This window comes from Opisthorchis viverrini (genome assembly GCF_000715545.1).
Source record: "Opisthorchis viverrini unplaced genomic scaffold opera_v5_129, whole genome shotgun sequence".
Taxonomy (NCBI): domain Eukaryota; kingdom Metazoa; phylum Platyhelminthes; class Trematoda; order Opisthorchiida; family Opisthorchiidae; genus Opisthorchis; species Opisthorchis viverrini.
Window position 1 is genome coordinate 1248913 of NW_008751783.1, and position 22360 is coordinate 1271272.

General features: G+C 42.0%; 2 protein-coding genes across 2 annotated transcripts in view; both read left to right on the forward strand.

Moving 5' to 3' along the window:
* Positions 1–10281, forward strand: part of T265_06261 (hypothetical protein) — a gene marked incomplete at both ends in the record, with an annotated part of 93437 nt that extends 83156 nt beyond the window's left edge. Inside the window, one exon of the mRNA XM_009171471.1 lies at positions 10246–10281. Coding sequence (XP_009169735.1) covers positions 10246–10281 — 36 coding nt within the window. The remainder of the gene's footprint in view (positions 1–10245) is intronic.
* A 1432-nt stretch (positions 10282–11713) lies between these two features.
* Positions 11714–22360, forward strand: part of T265_06262 (hypothetical protein) — a gene marked incomplete at both ends in the record, with an annotated part of 39923 nt that continues 29276 nt past the window's right edge. The window contains one exon of the mRNA XM_009171472.1: positions 11714–13531. Coding sequence (XP_009169736.1) covers positions 11714–13531 — 1818 coding nt within the window. The remainder of the gene's footprint in view (positions 13532–22360) is intronic.

Here is a 22360-nt window from a genome sequence, read left to right on the forward strand (position 1 = left end):
TTCAAGTAGAACATAAGTTTGACGGAAACTCGGGGAATGCGCCTACCTGATGAGCCCCAAGAAGGGTGAAACCGGTTGTGGGCTGTCGAAGGGGTTTGAAAGTAATTACGCGAGGGGACCAGTGCATTTTCTCCTGAAGTGGTCTTGTTCGTTGCACTATCCTCAAGCAACGCTATCAGATGATGATGGTGGTCAATTTTTTTTAGGTCATTCTAGAATTTCGCGAGCGGAGCGTTTTGTCAACCAAAGTTGAAATCTGATTCCGTACTTCTGGAAGCTTTCAATGAATTGCTGTAAACTAAGGATTTTAAACAAAATAAGATTTGTCAACTTGGTTTCCTAAGACTAATTGCATGGTTTTTAACGCATGCGTTTTTTTCCCAACGCATCTGTCCTGCAGATTGAGGCTACCCAAAATTCTCGATCAAAGTACACACGGAACGATGGAAGTTCAAGACACTCGACGGACTCAATGGTTTTGTGTAATAACTACACGGCGCTGTCTCCAGCTAGTTAATTTTGCAAATACATTGTGTTTATTTTAAGATTATGCCATACGACTGATCCTTTCAGAGTCCGGCATCTGTTGAACAAATGTTTCCAAATTTCTCGGAGTTCGCGTATCATTCAGCTGTGAGTTTTCTGTATTCTGAAAAAAGTCCACAGACAGAGTAAGCATGCGCATACTGGTGTTGCTAAACATTTGGTCATGAGACGGCTCAATCGTTACAGGGCGAATTTACCAACCAGAAGGTCCGTAATTTGAACTCAACTTCTGTTTCTCAACTTTTCCTTCCCAGGTCTGAGCAACCCGTCCGTATCCTCGAGCTTCCTTCTGGAGGCATGACAGCTAGGCATCGAAAGGGTGTTACAGCCGGATGATTTACTTGTTTTTATCTATTTATTTATTTTTCCTCTTGAACATGTTATTATGACTGACGTGCTGTTCGGCTTGTCAGATACACTAGTACCTGAAACCATTTGTATTTTGACCAACGGTTGGATTTTAAACGAAAACTTATATCAAGGAAAATGCGAACCTAGGGTTTTTAAATGCTATTAGACCCAGAGTCAATCAACATTTTTGAAAGGAATTATAGTCACAACAAGGCACACCACATAGCCATACCTGATCAGTTCCCGTATCAACACTGTAAACAACACCCGATCGCTTCAGAAAAGCCGATGAAATATACAGGGTTTTAATTAGCGCTTTGCATGGACTGTTAGCGTATTTTTCTACCACTTCCTTACTCTATGAGACAACAAAAACTGTATTTCGGGAGATTTTGCACGTACTGCCAAATTACTCAGCCAAAATATGTGACATACCAGCCGGTCTAGTCGCCCTGGGACGCCCAAACTATGCACGCTCTTCCACCGTTTGATCTGGTATTGCTACATTTCAAGACAAGACTCATTTTTCTATACAAAATTCCTATTATTCGTTCACATAAGTAGTCTCATTTTACGGTGTTTCACACTTTCGTGCCAACTGTGGCAATGACTGTGTCTGAAAATTTAAACCGGAGGATCTCTCGATTATTTAAAATGGCAAGTTGACAGTACGTTAGAGCAACAGACCGTCTTATGTAAGTATACAAATTGAGGACTTGCACCCAAAAATATTTTTTATCCGGTCGACGGTTGACAACCCTGTCTATGACGTATCATTCATATGTCACGCTTGACGCTGGAGCTAACTGACAAGACAGCTATCAGCGGTTGCCATCACGTGAAGTTTGTCTGATAGATACGTTTACATTGATAAGGACTGAGGCATTCGTTACACAGGTAGATATGTACTTATTATATCATTCTGCGCACTTAACAGACACTCCTCATGAACAACCAATTTACTTTCTATCGGGTTGTGAATGGCTGGGCTCTCTTGCTTGCTCGACAACGTCTATGATGGTTTGGAAAAATGTTCGTGTATTCTGTGCTAAACGACTGCGAACACCGGAGCTAGGACCTGAAAAATCAGCCATCTTAATCTATACAAATTTGGTGCTCTGAAACTTTTATTGCCAAATGAACTCTCAAGTGTATGTACCGAACTGATGAAACTGCCTGACAAGATGCTTTAAACTAGGATCCAAGTCACGTTGCCGCAAAAAACGTCAAAACCTTGCGACTGAAAACATGGGATTTTCTGCGTCTGCTCAAAAGACACAAAGTTGCGGAATCATATAGTTTGTTACACTCTACACTCTCAAAAGTGTAAACTGGGATGAAACGTTTTTTTAGTACATCAGGCGGTAATATTGGACAATTGATTACTCTATGGTACGTCCGCAGGCAGATCAACCGTTTGATCCGATTCAACAATAGTGCGTAGTAATTTCTGACCTTTTTTATTCGATAAATCATGTGAAAATTCGTAAACAATTGTTGTGCAACTTTATCCCCATGATTTCTTTCTCGGGGTTCAAGAAGCAACACTAGAATCGGTTCCACAGTGGGCAGACTGTTACTCTCTCCGCAGCCTTGGGGCTTCATCGATTTTGGTCATTTCATACTTATGTTGGTTGCTGATACGCTTTCTTAGTTGTACTCTTAAGAAAGGCGAGTCTGTTCCCTGTGAACCGTTGTGGGACTGATTTTTCTTCTTTTTTATTTACGCTCATTTGCTGGGTCAATTGGATTAACTGTTTTCCGAATGCCGCACAGTTATCCGTAATAACCGTAGTAACCATACTTTAGAAATCACTACACAAATACTCCAGCCTTGGGCGGTCAAATGCTTGATGAGAGTGCTGGAGTTGGAGATTTAATGGAGTCCCTCGTGGTCAATTACACACTGATCTTTCGCGTAATGTACAGCCTACAAACCTCCTGGAGTTTCCGCTGTGAAGTTATTTAGTGGAGTTCTTCCTGAACCATTGTGCCCTTGTTCATTAGGAAAGAGATGAGTCATGTGATCCAATGATTTAACATTTGTGCAAAAGGATTCGGAAGGAGCTGGCCGGACCATTCCGGTGACCAGCAACAAACAGATGTTTGACTATTGACGATACATGCGTGTGACTCGGCCTTCAAACCAATGGTTTTCCTGGCTACAATCTGGACACATAATTGTGAATATGCCTGTTCCGCCGATATGAGCATCTTCCTGACTACGTGAGAAGCAGACAATTTGTGCAGTCAAGGATCTGCTTGTGAAGAGTCATTTCTCTGGCGATGGGTATGAGCTTTATTGCGGAATTGAGCTTGCTTGTAGATGGTAACGTGGTCACCTTTCTACTGTGGAAACAAGTGTGCACACTGCATGGTGGTTAAACGAACTGGAACTGTTTCTTCTCCGGGTCTAGCGTAAATTCAATGAGACACTTGCAATTAAACTGTACCGGACTGTGACCCTAGTTTTACCTCAAACGCGATACCCATTTACATCCGGTATCTGGATCCTAGTTATGTGGAGAGGAATGACACTTTTCTACGGATTTCAGAAGCCGACTAATAATGCCGTTGAATGTTTGCAATTCAATTCATGTTTTATGTATATTAGCTACCTGCAGTTTTCCGTCTCATATGGTCGCGCATAACATAGATACTCAGTTTCAAAAGTTCAATTCTATAAATCGGAGGCAAATTCTATAAAACACTGCTTCTCTACATTAACACCGTTATGAGTATTTTCAGGGTTTTGGAATAGTTGAGTGGTTCACCAGAAACGATTTTTGCCTCTTTCTTTGCGGAATTTAACTCCCAGCTGATCCTAATCTGAGTCGGCAAGGCAATCAACTGCCTTTTTGACCGTCAGATAAATGAGTTTATTAGGATTTTGTAGAGTCCGAAGCCTCATCTAGAATAACTTTAAGAACTAAATTAAAGGACACTTCTGAGACACACTCCGTGTTCTGCTACAGTAAAGACATAAATTGTGAACCTTTATTTAATAGGGCACTGCCAGTTGTATGTCTTGCCAGGGACGTGAGCCAGAGGTTAAAATTAATGTCAATCCCCAGGGGAAAAATAATCCTGCCTTTCATGTCCACACAGGACTTAAGTCTTCTACTTTTCTCCCACAGAAAAAGGATTTTTAGCAGCAGGAAGACCAAAATTCCAAACCTCTAGCTGGATTCTGAAGTATCCATCCTCATGTCTCTCTGGCGGTCAATCTCAAAATCAATCGATCTACAAAGATATGGGGATCTTGCTTTGGATTACTTGCACGTTCTCTGCTTCCTAGTTTGTTGATGGTAAAAATGTTCCACGTCGTTGATAAAACAGAACTTTGCAAGTGATAGAATATTCTTTATCATGGGTTTTTTTAAATAGTAAAGAAACACGCTATTTAATTTTTCTGCTTCGTTTCCGGACATTCTGCTATTTTCGAGTACCGTTGTTGATCAACTGGACTAGTTCTGGATGCCTCGTAAATCCAAGCGAACATCTTTGCTGTCCCCTGACAAATCTGTCAGTTTTATTGGAAAAGGAGGTAGTAAATACGGTGAAAGCAGAGCAGTGGATTTTAACGTGACAGGTCAATTCTGGATGTTGTTTTTTATTGTTGCAAAAGATTTCCTCCAAAAAACTTCAATCAGGTAACTTTGATTGCGATTGTCTAACGAGAAGTCCTACATACAAACGTAATATCACCCATCCTGGAAACATTTTGCGTACTTGAATAATAACAAAAAAGTTTCAGGTACTTTCTGGGCCTTAGATGGTCCTTTGTATTTCTTGGCTTGATTGTTTTTCACATTTTAGTACAAAAAATGTACCGTTAGCTGAGAAAAGATACGCCATTGGTGGGCAATGCAAAGCAGTTTTTTTTAGAGCTTATACCTCTGGAGTTATGACACCATAGTAGACCTGGCTTGTGAAAACAAGCGTGAAATCGATAATTATACCTGTCGTGGGTGATTCACATCCGCGTTTGATAATAGTGCGTCAATATTTTAGGCTTAGGGTTGAATGTCTAGGTAACTATGCCTCAGCTATTAGACGTTTTCCGGCACTAACCGCAATAGTTGTAAATTGAAAGTGGTTAATCATGGAAGACATATTTGTTAAATAACTTACGGTTTATTAGCTGAGCTTAGAACCATCTACCGCACACACATTCAAATAAATTCACTTCCGATCCAGTTTATCAGTTACAACCCAGGTACCACGGGAGCGTTGGTTCCAGCTGCTATAGTTTCGTTCACCGGAAAACGGGAGAGTATGAGGTATACAGCAAGGGCTTGGAGGCAACGACATGTTCAGTTCGATCCGATATTGGGTACCTACGCATTCAAGACGATAGCTTTGATTCACGAGTACCACTGACTGCGCGATTTGACCATATACGGGGTCCCCATCCAGGGATGTGGCAGTTACCGATCCGACTAAGTGTACTGGTCAGTGTTTTCACACTTCGTTGCTAGAACATACACTATCCACCTGTAGGTCGCTTTAACTCAGAACAGAGCTGGGCGAAAAAAGCTCTGCGAGGCAGGCGGTCTTCTGGTATGGGCGGGGGTACATGTCCTAACCAGCGTAACTTATAGAGCGTGAGTAATTCATCTATCGCGAGAGAGTTCCTTCTGCATAAGACCATCTGGCATACTTCAGCATTGCTTAAGTCGATATTCCCACCAGACCTGACCAATGCTGCAGAGACACCTATGGTCAAACAACGACATCTTTATTATGTCCTCTGCGTGCAGAGACCACGTAGCTGATCCATAAAACTGTATGGATCTCACCGACGCAATGCGAAATTTCCACTTAACAGACAAACTGACATCACTCGGCATCGTAGGTGTCGAAGGTTGGTAAAAGCTGCCCTGGCCTTTCCGATTCGAGAAGTAATCTTATCTCCAGCCAGTCTGTCGGAACGTATACAGCTGCCCAGGTAAACAAATTTAACTACCACGTCAATTGGCTCACCTGCAGGCATGAGATATGGGTTTCAACCCACCCAGTCTTGCAGCAGCACTTTACACTTTGCAGATACGAGGCGCATGTCAAACCGTGCGGCAGTTATTTAGGTTATTAAAAATCGCTTGCATCTGGTTATTATATGAACCAAGGAAAGCATCTGCATGACTGTATGTTGACAGTATCTTTCTGGCCACATCAGCTGGAAACTCTTCGGCTACTGAAACTTGCAAAAGTGAATGAGCAGAGCTGCTCTACATTGACAAGCGTAATGACGACGGAAAGTGAAGTGCTAACCAGGCCCGCACAATGAGGTGATCAGAGACAAGTTGCGTATCCCAGAAAGAACGACAATCCTTAACTGAGGCTCTCCATCGGTAACTGATAGCCACCTGATCCAATTGAGTCACGACTTTCCTGTGGTAGGTGGCCTCCAAGTAACTCGGTGTGATCACTTTCGATCCTGATTCAAGCTGTCCGATCAGCGTTGGGTGAACACTCATCATCGTCCGCCATGATTCTATGGCACGCCTCAGCAGTCATTATCGTCGGTCGTTGTTGAAGCGATCGACTGCTTGAGCGTCTAATAGGAGGCTAGTTGTCCTGGTCAGGATGCTTGACGGCTTTCCTACGGTGATTTTGGTTGAGTTTGAGGGTCAGAGTAGGATTCGGGCATTCTGGAATTATTTTCAGGAATCTGACCTTCCTGACAACAACAAAGGATATTTCTCTTCCTGACTTCACTCAGGTAGCAGATCAAAACCATATTACGACACAAGCTGTACTGGCTATCTTTGGCAACACAAAGTCGTGTAACTCAGATTCAATCTGCTCCATTATTCTTTCAAACAGCTCTGGCTATTCGTCCTTGATAATGGGAGCTATGATTAAGCAGTAAATTCTGAACGCTTTCAAACTTACTCCGTTTGGGATCGTAAAGAAGTGGTTTCCAAACCTAATAGTTCGACCTGAGTAGTAAACTTAACAGAGTTTATCCTGCTGTCAAAACAATAGCGCTATGTCGTTGCCTAGATAATGCTCCAGCCCTTCGACCCACGTAGCGAAGTGTAGTATGTCATGTATTATATGAAATATATGTATTATTTTTAATACCTTTTCTTCTGGTTTAAGGCTGCTACGTAAAGCAAATCTCTCGAAATGTTAAATATTAAATAAGACAACAGAACCCCATATATACTCCGTGAAGGAGTATATATGTGAATGTGCCGCGTAGCTTAAAGTAACCGATATCCTTGAAAAACTACACATGCTCAAAACACTTCATAAAGACTATTTGCTTACACGCACATGCATTTCCAAGAGCTCCTTGTTACTGAGACAGCATATTAGGCAAAGTTAAATGCTGGAAAAATCAGAGACAACAGCTACTGTCTGGGCATGTCCTGTAAAAACAGGAAGACCTAGATCCATGGCTGTTAGACATTATCCACATGATAATCAACTGTGATACACCCAAAACCACAGGGTCGCCTTGTACAGTAGCTGCAAAACAAGGAGACAGCTTTGGATCAGCCACAACAGCCACAAACAGCAAGATGTGCGAAGTTAGCAACAGTCATTTGGGAAATTGAAGCGACCCCTCTCCCGAACTGGTGTCATAATACGGTCAACAACTAGACTGGTTTATCTTTGTAATGTACTACTCATAAGGTTGCTGAAAATCCATCGACAGCCCACGATCAGTTTCGCCCTTCTTGGGGCTCATCAGGTAGGCGCAGTCCCCGGGTTTCCGTCAACCTTATGATCTACTTGAAACCAAATTGCACGAAATTAGCGAATATACACTCATTTGCAAACTAATTTGGTTCTTTCGAGAGACTCACCTGGAAACCAGCTGAATCTCTCGTTTATGGTGGTACTGGTTACTTAAACTAAGTTGACCTCATGTTAATTCGCCCAATCATTTGTTCACTCCTCCCCTGTACTTTTGATCACTTTCTTTGTTCTCTGCACCCGCCATTAATCTTGCCACAAAGGTCGCCCCACCCGACACTTGTATTCTAGCATGTGTGTATGTGGGTGAACGTGCGCACCTGACCCGCTTACCCCTGCAGGACTTGCCGCGTTTACTGAGCCTGTTCTGACTTGTCGTTTTTTCGTGCATCGACAATCAGAATCACGAGACCTGAAGAGGCCTCTGAAGAGACAAACACAACTCGTGCTATCGAGCCAACCTTCCGCTTTGCCTTTTGTGGTGTGCGAACATTGAAAATGCCATGTACCTATCAGTATCAAACTTGCGTACTTGCTGACGTCACGAACGTGAACACCTGATGTTTGTCGTGTAATTTTGCTCGGCATTGTTTAGACTCTATGGTAAACATTCTAACCCAGTTCTCCCATTTGGTATCCAGGACCATCAAAACTACGAGTGACTCAAAGTTTTGTATCGAGAACCTCAACACTGGTACTTCGCCCTTCTCATAGCACGGTTTGGTGAATAGGTTCTTAATGAAGCTGTGAAATTTAAATTCTAGTACACTTGAAAATAGCACTAGTGAAATTAGTAGTATGAACACGCGTATGTCCTTGTCGTCATCGGAATTCGACGATGGATAGATACAGTTGGGGGCGTCGTAAAATCGAACGTTCGTGTAAACTACACCACAAAATGCGAACCAAGTACCCACATTACCGAATCTTGCTCAAATCAGTACGAATACAAATCTCCTAAGCGCGATGTATATACTGAGACGCGATTCTTGTGGAAAAAACAGCAAAATCCAAAATGTACTATCAGCGTAAATGGAAAACCACATTCAGTTTATCATGACACTGTCAAATCCAAGCAACTGAAAACGCACAGAAATAAAGTTAGAGAGCAGAACTCAGTTTGTGGCCAGTATATCCAAACTTCGCTTGATGCTAGAATGCTGTCACGAGCAGATATGGAAGAGAATGAGGGCTGAATGAGCGATCACACCATCTGTAGAACCGGAATAGCTCTTCGGCCAGCGGCCTCATTGGTTAGTTTTGAAGTCGGATTCCGTGGCCATCCGCAGTCAATAGCAATGTGATTCTTAACACTCCCGGCAAAGTCATGAGCGCTTCCTGTCCTAGGTGACGCGACTCCATCACAGCTGAACAGAGAGAAGAGAATCGGATCATGAGAAAACGCCTCTCTGTACAACCAGCAGGCCGTGCTGGCCATCAGTGCACGAAGCAATACACATATATCTGGTGGCTAATTGTCTTCCGAATGGCTAAAAGAGGTTAGCGGATGAGAGCGTATTATCAGTAGAATTCTCTAGTCTCCCAGTAAATGGAAACATAACGCAAGCAACCCATTGCTAGGTTTTGTACCCTTTGACCTGTATACAGCCGTAGCAACGCGGGTAAATACCCTGCTTATTTCAGTTCTCCTTCTTTAAATCCGTGGAACCAAATCTTCGTTCTCTCATTCATGCATCTGATTTGGTTGTGATTTCGTCTTAGTGGTGTGACCATACCAAAATGAATGCTCTTATCCAACCATCTTTGCTTGAGGTGTACCATCCGTTATCGGAATGAAAACGCCTATAAAACTTAGTTAAATTCTGTGTTCTCCTTGTTGATTAAAGATTATTTGAACCTGGGGTAAGTTGAATGTGTTTAACACACCCTTTGGGCTGATAACACCACTCGCTAGTTAAACTGTAACGTCCACTTAGCGATTATGTACTAAAAATTACCCGATGGGTAAATTTGGCTACCGCGTTTCAACCCACAGTTTGGCGGGCCAGGAGCAAAGCCCAATAGGATCCCACTGGAAATCCAAAATCAAACCGACGTATCCGGTTGATGGATTCGGGGCTAACGTTACAAGTAGAAAAGATTGATATACTCCTACCTTTTAAACAGGAACGTGACTGTGGCCAATGGCATCACATATTACTTATTTGAGCAGTATGCGGTCAATAATACCGCCGCATCAAGAGGGAATATTTGGCAACTATCGATTTTCTGATAAACTAGGTGTCTTGAGGGCATTCTGTTGGCCAGTCGTTTGACAGTACTGAACGTGTGTAGGATAAAGCTGAGAGGTAGGTCCTATCTATATATCCTAAGCAGATCAAACGAGCAGAGCAAATGACTTGGTTCCTCTGTAAACCGAGTGCGCACATACGTGTGAGTATATATGTTTCGCGCTTGATTTTCGTCTTTCATTTTCATAATTCACGTCTACCAGACGAAACAACGTTTATTCTATTAATGTTATTGTATTTGTCGAATAAAATGCCCCGGGTTATTTGTCCGCCCAGGATGAAAAGAACTAGACACTCGCGTTTCAATATAATAAACTACTGAATTTAAAGAACTATACGGACATTGGCTTGCAGATGGAATACTTGTACCTTCATTTTTTCGCAGCTTAACTCCGATGATGAAAACAGCCCAATTACTTAAACACAAAAGCTCTTAACTTAATTTTTCACTTTCACTTTGACTACTGTTAAGATGAGGATAACAAAAATCAAGGCCTGACAACGGAGCTTACAAAAGCGGAACCCGCTTGGTCCTAAGCAGCAATAATTTGGCACGCGCGTTTCTATATTGGTCCGGAAATTTGCGGAGACATTCACATTATTAGACCGGTTAGAGAGTTTCTGTCTGCTGGCACTAGTTGCTGTGGGGATGAGACGGTTCCCGATGGCGGCAACAACGAGCATTCATGCGTGTTGACCTAGTCCACGTTCCTGTTCACCAATGCCGTCCTGCATTTTGCCGCACACGTATTGCACATGGTGAATCAGGGTAGCTATCATCCGGTACATCCAAGAACATTTTCTGCGGAAGGGATTCCAAGGTTGGCTCAAGTCTATTGAAGCCTCTCAAAACAGACGAATCTGCGAATGACAAAAGGCAAGTTTGCCTCAAGATCCCATTCTAAAGGGATTTTTTCCCCAACCATTCAAGAAAATCGATAGGGTTTATATTTATAGGAGTTACTCACACGCTATTCTGTGCCTCATTTCAATCCTGGCCATCATGTTCCACCCGCGATGCAAAATGTCAATCCCGAATGCTATCTCTGGTGCGTACACATTCGCGTGCTATTATCAGGTATTCTTTATTGTACGTAAGACGACACAAAAAATGAGGCCCACAGAAGGACTCCAGAAAAGTTTAAACGTCAGGCAACAGTGCTCAATAGCGGTTAGGTGTCCATCGACATGATTCGAATCCCGTCAAAATGATCCTTCAATACAAACTCCTAGTTCACTTCACCGCTTGAGGTACAGGAATTATTAATCTATCCAGGAACGATGCACGCAGCAGTCGGCTAAGCGACTTTCAGTTTCTACCGAGTGAATTCATTACCGAGAATGATTATAAATCTGTGGTAGAAAGTTGATAGACCACAGTGAACTGGCTGGGAAATACATGTCCTTCATTTACAACCTTTAGTCATGTGATGAAATATTCCGAATGGCAAGACAAGCATGACAAAGCCTTACAACAGGAGGCCGACTTGACGTCGAATTAACCTATCCACAGATGTATGCAAACTTTTGGACGATACATCGGAATTCGAAAGACACCCTGGATATCCTACCTTCTCGTTTTCCACCAGTTATTTGGATAGATGTGAAGGAAAACCGTGACAAATGCCCCGATCAACATACCGACCAATCACTTTTCAGAAAGTCTCATGGCCTCGAAATCCGCCAATCGTATTTATGTAGAATGACGCAAATCTGATATTTAAAGTATATAGGCGTGCGTAATGATAAATTTTATTCACAAATCACCGCAAAATGTATAGGATACTTTAATTTTCGAAACGTGCAATGGATCGATCATGTAAGTGCCGTGTATCCATGAAATGCCCTGTACAATGAGTGAATCCCAACAATGTTTTGCGAAAAGTTGCCCAACAGATAGGCAACAACAACAAAGATGTGATATTTCTAAAGCAATCAGCACAAATTTCTCACTTATGTCCGTAGTCACTTTCAACAAGCATGTGTTCTTGATGATTTCCTACTTCACCATGTTGATCAGTCCAACCAAACAGTCTACGTCAACCATTACACGTGATTTGATGTATCCTGCAATTTCCAGTACTAATTCTGTGGTTAAAGTCAATCCAATCCTTCTCACAATCAACGAAGAACTTCAGATAGGCAGTCAAATCGGTCGACTTCGTGAGCTCATTTATCCCAGACCGAATTCAGACGTGAAATTTGTTATTCCGCAGAATCCTTATTTTATTATTGACACAGGTGGAGTCCTGCGGACCCACGGCCCTGTTGATCGAGACAACAATCGTCAGCTTTGTTCAGAACCGGGTTTCCCGGACCAATGCATATGGAGCAGCGTAGCTATTGGAACAAACGGTCAGTATATTGCTATACGGATTACGATTAATGATGTCAATGACAACGTTCCAACTTGGTCGGAACAATACATTACTGTTCAAGTTGCCGAAGAGTTGGATTCAAAGTTTTCCACCGAATTGCCGATTGCAAACGATCCTGACACTGGCCTAAATGGAATTCAGGAATACAAGTTACAAGCAGAACAGGATTTTCTGGAATATTTTCAGTTACAAGTCTCTAAGGAATCCACCCAAACATCGAATTATCGTTTCCGTCTGTTTTTACATGTAGTGGCTCCCTTGGATCGTGAGGAATGTCCCATGTATAATTTAACCTTGTTAGCCTTCGACGGCAGCAGACCATTTCATACTGGCACTGTAACTGTTCGTGTCGTCGTTATCGATGAAAACGATCACAGCCCACAATTCACAAGTCATTCGTATGTGGCTATTGTGCAAGAAGACGCGGCGGTTCAAAGTGAGGTACGTTTGCTGGGCAGGAACGATACTGATCGCCAGTCTGATGTAGGAGCACAATACTCATCGCCCCCTGCATTGCAAACAAACGATGAAGTATTTCTTGCTCTCGATCGGGATTCCGGTTTGAATGGTGAGATTGAGTACAGCTTCGCCACTTCAACAGATCCAGACATTCTGAAAACATTCAGTTTAGACAGGCAAAGTGGAACGCTGAGAATAGCAAAGCAACTAAGTTATGACAACGGACCTAGGGAGTGGCGGTTCAAATTATACGCAACCGATCATGGCCGACCGCCGCGGTCTAGCTCAACGGAAGTATCAATCAAACTGATTGATGCAAATACGCACGCGCCAGAAATCAAAGTTAGGGCACAACTTCCAAAAGCCTATCGGGTGCACGTTCAGCGTGCTCAGTCGACCGGACTACTTTCACAAATTGATCCAGATTTACTATACATTCCGGAAAACATGAACCCGATAAATGATTCGTTGGCAGTTGTAACTGTCAGCGACAGAGACGTCGGACCCGGTGGTACGGTCGATTGTTATTTGACACAGGAACAAAACAAAGCACCAAATTTTAGTTTGTTTCCTGATCGAAAATCTCCTCCAATAATGTCAGATTATTTTCGTCTGTCATTTACGGACAAACTTCCAAAGTGGAATGTTTATAGCTTATTCGTACAAAAAAGTGTGGATCGCGAGACCATGTTCGATAGGACATTGATCATCAATTGCACGGACAAAGGAAGTCCACCAAAATCATCATTCGCTCGGTTACTTCTATACATCGTGGATCAGAACGACAATGCACCGGAATTTACACAGCCAACCTACCGAATTCACGTGAGTTGATCCTCTGGACAATTGATCATTTTACTTATTGAACATGTTCACACAATGCGAACGCAACTCCAATTCTATTTGGTACCTTCTAGCCAGGCTCTAAAGAGAGCATTCAAAAAGCCCAACTGATGCTTTTAATATCAAGCGACTTATTACACTGCTCACTTTGGTTCCTTGCCGTACAATACTTTATCCTGTCTATCAGTACTGCTAAATTCTCGAGAGACAGCTTGTATGTGACGTGTTCCATAAGTACCGTTTTGTGGGCAAAGCTAACACTTCGACGGTGCCCGTCATCTCTGCAGGGCAGGATGACAGCACTGCGAGTAAATGTAGTCCCTCAGTATTTCAATCAATAGAGAGGTTTTCGTCACTGGCTTGAACGTATTGGGTTTCGGCTTGGTGGTCCACATAGAACCTGGGCTCTTTTCTGTTTAAAGACTTTTGGAGGTCTTTTCTGCTTCGTATTATGTAAACACTCTTGTGTCTCGAAGAAATAGCTAAATAATGTATTTCATTTTGCGTTGCGTGCCACGTCAACAAGATAGCACACCCGGTTGTTAGTGCTCATGAGCGTCTGTTGCCTCAAATACTCACATAATTGAATCCTAGCCAAGCTGCAGGTTGACATACTTACTCGTGTCCACAGATGTATTTCACTCTCTTCTACAGACGGTTTTATAATTATACACACAACCACGTCGGCTTCACAAATTACCGAAGTGATTTATCGCAAGGCGTTTTAAATCAAGTAGAAAAATACTCACACAGACGCAGCGCCCGTGGCTCAATTATGGAGTACTTAAAGTCATCGCGTAGATCTGTTATAGGACCACCTCTGAATATCCAATGTTTGTATGAAAGAGGAGAGTGACACTTCTGCCCCGCCTCTGTCCCGAAGACGTGAGACATTTCCATCACAAATCGAATTCAACTTTCTCTGTTTTTCCTCCGCTGGACTATCTGGGGACCTTCCCAATCGAAACCCCACTTCCAGGCACTTTCTGCTCAATATTTATACGCTCATATTCTATCAGAACGGAGCCTGTTTGTAAGGGTCCTGTCGGTGCAGACACCACGCATGCAATCAGTGCTCCACAGGCTGAGAAGTTTTATAGGTTTTCTGGATCGCGATAGGAAATGACAGCGTAGAGAAACAATATGGCAAGCATGCTGATTGCTATTGCTCCGGTTTATAATTATATTTGCGCAACAGGCGCGGTTCAGACCCCCTGAAACTTGCTCTCCCCAATATTATAAAAGAGGCGGAGGATCAAATACTCCGTGCAGCAATTTATCGTTGATACTCAAAACTGCTCTTGCTTGGGGTCTGTCTAAAAAATGAGACCGTCTATCGCTTGTAAGCGGAGTTCCTATAAAACTCAAACCCTATGAGTGGAGTCGGGTTTGGTACCAGCGGGATGGTGTTGAAATTGGCAAGACAAATAAATGGCTTTCCACGTTCTTAGCCTGAAGATTTGCGGTTTTTATGGCAGAAACCTTCAGCTATCTAACAAAACACTCAGTTATCGGTCAACCACTTAAATCTTATTTGTGTTTGTTTAACTAATAGTCAAACGAGCTTTTAGCCCGATGAAAAAACTAACTGTTCAAGGCTACTTTAGGTTCCTCATGAGTCAACAAATCACGAATCTCGGCAATCCCGAAAACATGAATGATCTCATTGCAACCAAACAAGCCTACGTTTAAAGGTTGTGTTGATTACGTAAATTGCCAGCTTTCCTTAATATAGGGCAGACGATCGAGAATACAGGACAAGTGTCTAGACACTAGGTGTTACTTCATTCGATATAATAAACGATTTGATAAAACATCACAACCATTTTCTGAAAGCATTCTTTCTGAAGTAAACGCGGCCAATGCCAAATCATCATCACTGCACTGAACAGAAACCTATTAAATCAAGTTAATGCAGTTTACATTGGTCACTCTCTGCCAACTATTTATTGCCTGTTTATTACACAGCGTTTCTTGGAATCGCATGCCCTAATTTAAGTAGTATTTGATTTCAAATGCTTGGGTACCGAAGCATATTTACTCATCATGAGTGAGTACTTCAAAACCTTCCATCTCTCAGATGCAGAACGTCATTCGCACTGACACGGCAACCAAGCCCATTGATGAAATTTGTCCCGTTGCCTACTGTCCACTTGTTCTGATGATCTGGAACAACAGGCTGTGTTGTTCACTACTCTATAAAATTCGTCTGTTTTTCCGACCTCTTACAGATTACATAAAGGAGTAATCATGGCCTTCAAACACTATAGTGCACTCAATTGATTTATTCAACGATAAAAGCTACTTCCGTACTCGATGATTTTTTCCTTGATTTATTGTCCACGTTCGTATAGTCGATAGGAAAACTTCGATTTGTTGGTCGTGTTCTCCATTATCCGACTGGTTATTTTCAAGTATTTGTCTTCCGTTATACGAGATTAGAAGATCAACAAAGTTCTTTGATCTTTCACAACATAGACGTTCTCCAAACCGTTAGTTTCCTACTCGTCTCTCCCCCTAATTCACTATGCTGATGATTTTGCACCATTTTCCCGAGAGCCTTTTGTTTTATGACAAAGATTATCGTTTTTTCTTCATATTTTTCATTTTAAAAATTCAGCGGACGAAGTTTAAACCACCCTTTGGAAGCACCGTTGCAGATACTAAGCTTTGAATGACTTCAAGTCACCTTCATGCTCTTACTGTGTGAAGGGCTTGCTGGATCTTTTCTTTGTGTGCAACCACGGAACTTTGGATACAAATAGCTTTGGGCATTCTTGTGTGATCATTTTCCCACAACCTGTTGAACAGTGCTGATTGATTCGTTTGTTTAAAGATTCTGAAAATTGCTTCGGGTTGTCCAATGGTGATGTGCCAACTCCAAATCGTGTTTTCTTATGGTTGCAAATCGTTCAGTTATCGCTTTTCCAGGTCTGTTAAAAAACAATCTGGCCTAGGGCCCGAACTGCTCGTCCAGTGCAGTTTCTTAGTTTTATTCCTTGTACCTTGCGCACGCATTTCCATTGCTGTCTTAAGTTGTACACATTCTTTCTGATAGCCCCAGCTCCTGGCTCTAAAATCATGTCAGCAAATGAGGCAATCATATAAAAAATATCCTCAATTATTCACGTGCCTTTATTTTGCCAAGAGAGAAGTCCATCCCCCCTATATACACTACCTCTCAGCAAGCAAAGTAGGGGCACTTTGTGGGGCAGTTTTCATTCTTAGTCATGATTACAAACTCTGCTGCTTTTGTGCATTCCAATAGGAAAACTTGCTGATTTCATGTCATGTAGAATGAAGTCCGTCCACGTTAATCTTTGCGAAGGTTCCTACGGAATAAGGGTGATTGGTCGATGAAGTTCAGTGACCCTCAACTTCTTTCTTTGAATTTAGTGGCTAACTTTGTGAAACTGTCAACTGCCAATATCTCCGTAAAACCCATAAATTTTGATACCATTTTCAGTAACCTTGAGCTATGGATTTGCGTATACAACAAGGCTGTGCCAGTAAGACACTTCGTTTATTCAGTACTGAGATATGTGTCACTTTAAGTAAAAACACAAGCATATTTTTCAAAGACACCGGTTTGAGGAAAGGTTTGGTGCAATTATATTAAACGAATCGTCAATTCCTTTTTGTCCACGTGCAAAATCCGGGAATAATTTCGACTGTAGACAAAGAGTCACGCCATTCACTTCCGGCAGGATGGAGTCCATGATGAATGGTTTTCTCAAAAGTTGGAAGAGGGTAGACAAAACAAACGAAAAGCTCATTTCTTTCGAGGTTAGTTTGGAATTTCGAGGAAAAATAAATCCATGTTATTGTTTGGTTCTTTGGTGTCACAAAGTGTGGCTGTCCGTTTGGTCGGTTTCACAGACATCCAATTACTAGTCGCTTTTGAAATATGCTTACTAATTAAGTAAGTAAACATAACAAACTTCCACAGATGTTACAAAAAGTCTCCTAATGAAATCCCAATGAGATTTTGCAGTTACCTCACCGATAATGAACTGGAAGTATTTACTGCCACCTTGAATAACATTCTGTCCACCAGGAGTTCTGTCCCAGGAGTTCTTTCTATAAAGATGTACACATATATAGTTTAATTTCGCACAACGTGAATTCAAACCTGGTTACTAAATTTCATTCCTTCAATGATAATCATTTACTAGCTTCTGGCTGGCGTTTTGTTGCCAACAATGGTCGGATATACAAGCCGTTGCGTTCTTGTGTCCAGCTACGTGGATAAGCTCCGTAATCATTTCTTTCGGCAGCGAGTTAGGTTAAGTAGCTTTCAGTGGTTCCGCATAATGGAATCAGGCTTAGTGGTACTGTGAGAAATGTAATCCTGTATGTTTCCTTAACCAAGGCCACACCTGAGGGTGAAAGGCAACCAAAACGTGTACATTTGTTGTTGTCACCCGACGAGCTTATTTCTGCACGATGATGTAAGTTAATCACCATTGTTCCCCAGTCTGTTCTGAAACCAACAGCATGAAAAACACTGGGAATCGTGCCCAAAGATTTATGTTTTGTGATAATGGAAATAACGCACGCCAATAGGAACCCGATGATTCACTCATTTATCACTCACGCGGGAACAGGCGAAAGAGACAACTTTGGTTTAGCGACTTCATTCATGGTACTCTGTGTACTCATATATTGTACGAAGCCCGTAGACGGTCCGTCATTTTAACTTATCGGGTCACCGTATTCCCCAAAAAGAGAAATAATCGGTTGATTAACTGATTTTCGGACCATGTTGCATACAAAGTTGTTGGAACTGGGACCCAATAGCGTCCCTCGTATTCAGTGTAATTATGCGATTTTTGAGGGCCAGTCCGTGCCATGTAATATATGCAGAATGCCGATAAAATGAGACTCGGCTGAGTGCCCATTTCTAACATCTGCGCACTCTTTTCAAACAAAGTATTTATATTCATATCTATAAATCAGTTTTTCTGACTTTCCTAGAGGGGTTTAGTTAGTGTGTCATTAAGCACTGTCCTTTCTTCTGTTGACTGTTGAGCAGTGCTTACATATTCTCCGTTTCTGTTTCACTTCCCCGCAGTTCTATTCAAACACAACAGAGCATAGACAAGTGCTAGTACGAATAATTCAGCACCTAACAAATGCCACCCGCTAGACCATCACATATGTGTTTGTTCTGAAAGTATAGATCGAAAAGTTTTCCAGTTTCATCTAAAAATCGAACGACTTTCTAGTCACGCAAGTCATTCATAAATAAATCTGTCATGTGTATGTAGATTCCAAAGTACTTTCTGTCTATTTGATCGCGTTTGGGATGCAATTTTGTCATGATTTGAACTCAAAATGTGGGGCTCGTCAGAGATAGTTTATTCATTTTCTCTTCAAAACTCGTTAATCAAGCCTGGCGTCTTCTCCGTGTACTTGGAATTGTTCTTTTAACATGCTCTTATTGGTGGAAGGCACTGCATTTTGACAATGCGCCACGGTAGGTGGTAGGTAGCTATGAGGTCCTCCAGGCATCTTGACTTGATGAGCTTTATCTGCTGCTTGAGCGAATCCTTCTCACTGCCTAGTGATCGCTTACGGGCCACACTGGAGCCAGTTAAAGACCACTGTCCTACAGAGACACGCCGAATAACTGCAGAAGTTTGAGATTATCGGATAGGAGAGATCAAGCAACACAACCATAAAGTAGGGCCAGATTCACAATCTACTTTAGGTTATGATGCCAAAGGTGACGTAAGTCAGAAAATAATACAAGAGTCGTTACACCTGACCGGGTGTAAGCATGACGCTTCTTAAGCTCACAAGGTAACGTGAACATGTGGTAGATGTACTGCAAAACTGGTGGAAATATTGTCTGGTGCGCTCGAAATTGCGTTCAGTGCCCAAAGAGCCGGACCGCAATATTGTTCCCATACTGTGTTAACTCAGCTGATCAAGGCAGGACAAAAAGTTTCACCAAAGTATTTTAACGGAATTAGCGGGAAGCCTTCTGAAACTGTAGCCTGATGACAGTTCGAGGCAGAAAGTTACACCAGGACTTCGGAAACTCAATATGAGTCTGAACTCACTCTACAGGCTGACTTGTCCACGTTAATTATGAATGTAATTGAGAGACTAAATAAACTGCCGGTCTTTGCGTTCCCCTTTTGTGTATAATTTGAAGAGGTTGCCAGCTGCAGGAACACTTCAGAGCCAAAGTTTTGGAACTGTTACGCCCAATATTTGTGCTCGATTCTAAGGCGTATAGTACCACTAAGTCTCTATTGTTTCCCTCTTTCTAGCTTTGCTTGTACGCTGGTTATCTCAGGCACACATCGTAATCGTTGGTAGGACGGTTGGCTAAAAATTCGTCAGCAACAACGGATGAATTACACCCGTTTTCCATTCTTGTTAACTAACCTCCAACCGTTTATCAACCTGATAATGGAGACCCTGCGGGTATCAACAGGATAAACCTAGTATACCTCAGCACGTCACGGAATGCTTTACTGTAATGTTATTTCAAATGAATTGGGTGCAATCCGGTTATGAGTGACCCCATCGGCGTCTCATATTTCTTTCTCGAAACTACTGGTTATTTTCTTGTTAAAATGCGGATCAGAATAGCAAACAACCAATGGCCACTGGTTTCCAAGTTTCAGTGTTTTTACATTTAGTGACAATCGGAATATTGTTCTCTCTTTCGGCGATTAGTCTGCCAGGAGAGCATCATTTTAGGAGCGGAAAGTGAGGATTAAAGTGGAAGGCAAGGTAGGTGTGCAAGAAGTGTGGTCCTTTGAATCTCATTCGGTGCCTTATTCAACTAACTGAGGTTAAACTCCTTCTTTAGTTACTCTCCAAGGGGAACCAGTTCATTTGGAAAGACCCGATACGTGACACTGACATGAACATGACATCAGTAGAGGCCAAGGGTTCATAAATTTTTTGTTGACTTTATTTCACCGCAAAATGCCTCCTTACAGTCCACCTGACCAAACTTTTGATAAATCTCCGTCTTCATAAAGATGCGTTCGTTGCGCAACAATCATGCACGCATAAGAATTATGACAGAATCTAACGCTGATGATTTCCCTCTGATGCTATTTGATTACAGACTATGTAATTAATGAAAAAAGACACATCAATGAATCTTCTAGCCCGGTTGCCCCTGCTAAACTCTTAGAGACGCTACGTGGATTAGAAATACCTGAAACAAACATACGAAATCTTAAGATATCCAGAGAGAGCCAGTGAGTCAAATCTAATCATCGTAATTAATACTCCAAAACTCTTGCATTGGAAAGCATAATTAAGACACGCCGAAGGAACAGCAGGGCAAATATGTTGTCAGGTCCAGGATGTACAGGCACATTCTACTTAGCAAAATGGAAGGACAAAGTGTATTGGTACCACAGTTCACGCTACTGTATATCATTATCTGTATATCATCATGTCTGTACATCTGTATACCTGCATATCATTATCACAACTTTCGCCCATCGTTGAACTTTCATAGGCCCGATTGCCATATTATCGTGCTTTGGTAACAAAATGTCATAAGTAAGGGAACAACCATAGGTGAAACATTGCGATAAGTGGTAATTACGCATAATCCACCACCGTTAAAAAGTCGGCTATTCGGAAAGGAATAATTAATTGAGTTGAAATCTTTCGTCTGCCAAAATGACGCGGTAAGAGGAAAAATGCTGAACTTTTGACATCTCGCTTTTTCCATGTTGAAACCTAAAAAGTAATGGGTCGTCTATTAAGGCAGGTGTCTCGGGCTTACTCCCTGATCTGCTTTTTGTTATTGACAGACCACTTTAACCACCATAAACGTCTCAGTGAAGATCTCTTTTAGCCGTGTTTGCGGAACTGGAACAGCGGGAACTCACCAAACCACGGTGTTGTGAACAGTACTCCAAAGTAAATGGAGAGTTCAGCTGAAAGACATCAACTGGTTACACCAACATGGATGATAGTGGTTCGCAACTATTTTACCTCCAACCGCATGTTTCATTTTAACCGAATAGTTTCAAGTAGTCGATTTACGCCGCTTTGACTGCCGTCATAAAGTTAACATTAGGGATTCATATCCCAATCCGCAGCTGTTCACCTATTGGGATCAGGTCTAATTCATGAGTAAAATTAATTATTCTGAACTTGGGTACCGCTCGATTCCAAATACAAGAGCTTTTAAACAGTTATTTGCTCGTTGCTTAGTCTGCAGCTGGGCTTTGCGGGACTCACGTGGAGAGAAATGTCATATTCAAACGAGAAGTGAGGTCATCCTAAAAATTCAACGAGGAACAGTTGCTCTTGTTGAACTTTTTGAAGCAGTGGGTTAGTGCGATTCTCAGAGTACAGCAAAATCTGCCCTTCCGTGCATGAAATTATTTACCTTGAACACTCAGACTTGTCACTCCCACTCATCCGCATCATTTATTTTGTTCCTTGCTAGTGGTTCTACACGTGGGAGGACAGAATTTAAAGGTCAATGTCAGGTTACTTGTGGAAATCACATTTTCAATAACGTCCATAACGTTTGGACAGATCCGTGCCGTGTTAGCACAAAGAAAATGAGGGATTTTGGGACTACAGTTACAGACTTTAGACGTTCAAACTGCTCTTTTTTGAACCCAAGGGAACAATCAACACATCATCTGTGACCAAACAGGGACTAAGCCAGGACTATTAAAGAACCTGGAAAAAGAATGGAACTAGTGAAAGGTGAAGCAATTGCAAAATTGCACTCGACCCACACTTCTAATCAGCCGGTTTTCAGACGGATGGACACGCCTCTGAGGTTAAATTTTATAAAAGACAAACGAGGAAACCACT